The 1513-nt window shown below is 65.4% G+C and overlaps 1 protein-coding gene across 2 annotated transcripts in view; it reads left to right on the forward strand.

Annotated features, from left to right (window-relative positions):
- The first annotated feature begins 491 nt into the window (after positions 1-491).
- The window catches only part of HELT (helt bHLH transcription factor), a 2042-nt gene continuing 1020 nt past the window's right edge, over positions 492-1513 (forward strand). For both annotated transcript variants that reach the window (XM_077762466.1, XM_077762458.1), the window contains exons 1-3: positions 492-518; positions 968-1072; positions 1338-1434. In XM_077762466.1, coding sequence (XP_077618592.1) covers positions 492-518; positions 968-1072; positions 1338-1434 — 229 coding nt within the window. The remainder of the gene's footprint in view (positions 519-967; positions 1073-1337; positions 1435-1513) is intronic.

The raw sequence follows: 1513 nt of genomic DNA on the forward strand, positions 1-1513 counted from the left end.
ACAGGCTTTAAAACGCACTCGGCGCTGGGACTGCGGGCTTGCTGGGATTTGTAAACAGGCAATCGTGTGAGACTCAGCGGTGGGACTAAAGGAGGCGACACTGTTTTTGTGAGGGTCCTCGCCCCCCGGTGCCCGCGGCCGCTGCGCCCCTGCGCTCTGCGCCTGCTGCGGGCGCTCCCTGCCCCGCCGNGGCCACGTGGATTAACAAAGCTGATCTGCCCCCAGCTCACCCCCCTCGGCTGCTATTTTTTTCCCCCTTAACTTCTTTAAAACTGATCTTGAATGCATACATCCCCCAAACGCAGCTCCCCTAATCCTATGGAATCATTCAACTCGTGAATGCACTTGGAGTCCTAAATGACCGCTTTATAAGGCAGCCCCTCGGAGTGGGGAGGCTGCAGTCTACCTGGGACACTCGAGGAGGCACACGAGGCGGAAAGTGGACGGGTGACTCGCGCCACCGCCTCTCCCGAGGGCGCGTCCTGACCAGGATGTCAGACAAGCTCAAGGAACGCAAAGTGAGTCGGCTGAGCCCGGACAGCCCTTGCGCCCTGACAGTGGGGGGCGTCTGACTCCCGGAGCCGCCACCTGGCTGGACCGACGGCAGGGACGTGGCACCCGGGACGCTCGTGCGGAGGAAGCTTGAGTCGTCTGGGCGGGGAAGGAGGACGGAGGAGCCTCCTCGACTCGGGAGGCCGGTGGCCACCTCCCCAGTGCCCTGGCGCTCAGCTGGCCGGCGTGGCCCGAGCCGGGCGGGCGGCCGGAGGAGGAGCGCACCAGCGCGGGCGTGAGAGGGCAGAGCTCCTCTAACCCTCGTGTGGAGGGGCAGGGACCCCCGTCCGGGGAGGGGGGGGGGAGTCCCTGGGCCGCGTTGGGGGCTGGGAGGCCAACGGACACGCAGCTGCAGCCATGACTCTGACGACTCCCTGAGCAACACTATCCTAAACGTACAAACCTCTGTTCGCAGAGAACCCCTGTTTCCCACAAAGTGATAGAAAAGCGGAGGAGGGACCGGATTAACCGCTGCTTGAACGAGCTGGGCAAGACGGTGCCCATGGCCCTGGCGAAGCAGGTAACGTCAAAGGCCGAGGGAACCGAGTCCGGCGCCGGGGACCCTCCGCCGCCACGCTTAGCAGGGATGCAGGGAATCTGGAGACGGAGAGGGGCTTTGCTGTGGGCTCCTCTCCCCGGGGCCCGAACGCTAGGCGAGCCCCAGGCGGCCTCGCATGGATCCCCCAGCGCCCTGCTCGCTGCTCCGGATTAGGCGGTGCACCCAGCCTGCGGGGGTTGACTAGCGCCCACGGGGTCGCTGCGAGGAGCGCTCCCTCCTTTTGCAGAGTTCTGGGAAGCTGGAGAAAGCGGAGATCCTCGAGATGACCGTCCAGTACCTGCGAGCCCTGCACTCCGCTGATTTTCCCCGGGGAAGGGAAAAAGGTGGGCGCGGGTTGGACACGGGAGAACCTGGGCTGGTTCGCCGTGGGGGTGGGGGTGGGAGGCAAAGGGCCCTCCAGGC

Source organism: Crocuta crocuta, unplaced genomic scaffold (genome assembly GCF_008692635.1).
Source record: "Crocuta crocuta isolate KB4526 unplaced genomic scaffold, BGI_CrCroc_1.0 scaffold90, whole genome shotgun sequence".
Lineage (NCBI taxonomy): Eukaryota > Metazoa > Chordata > Mammalia > Carnivora > Hyaenidae > Crocuta > Crocuta crocuta.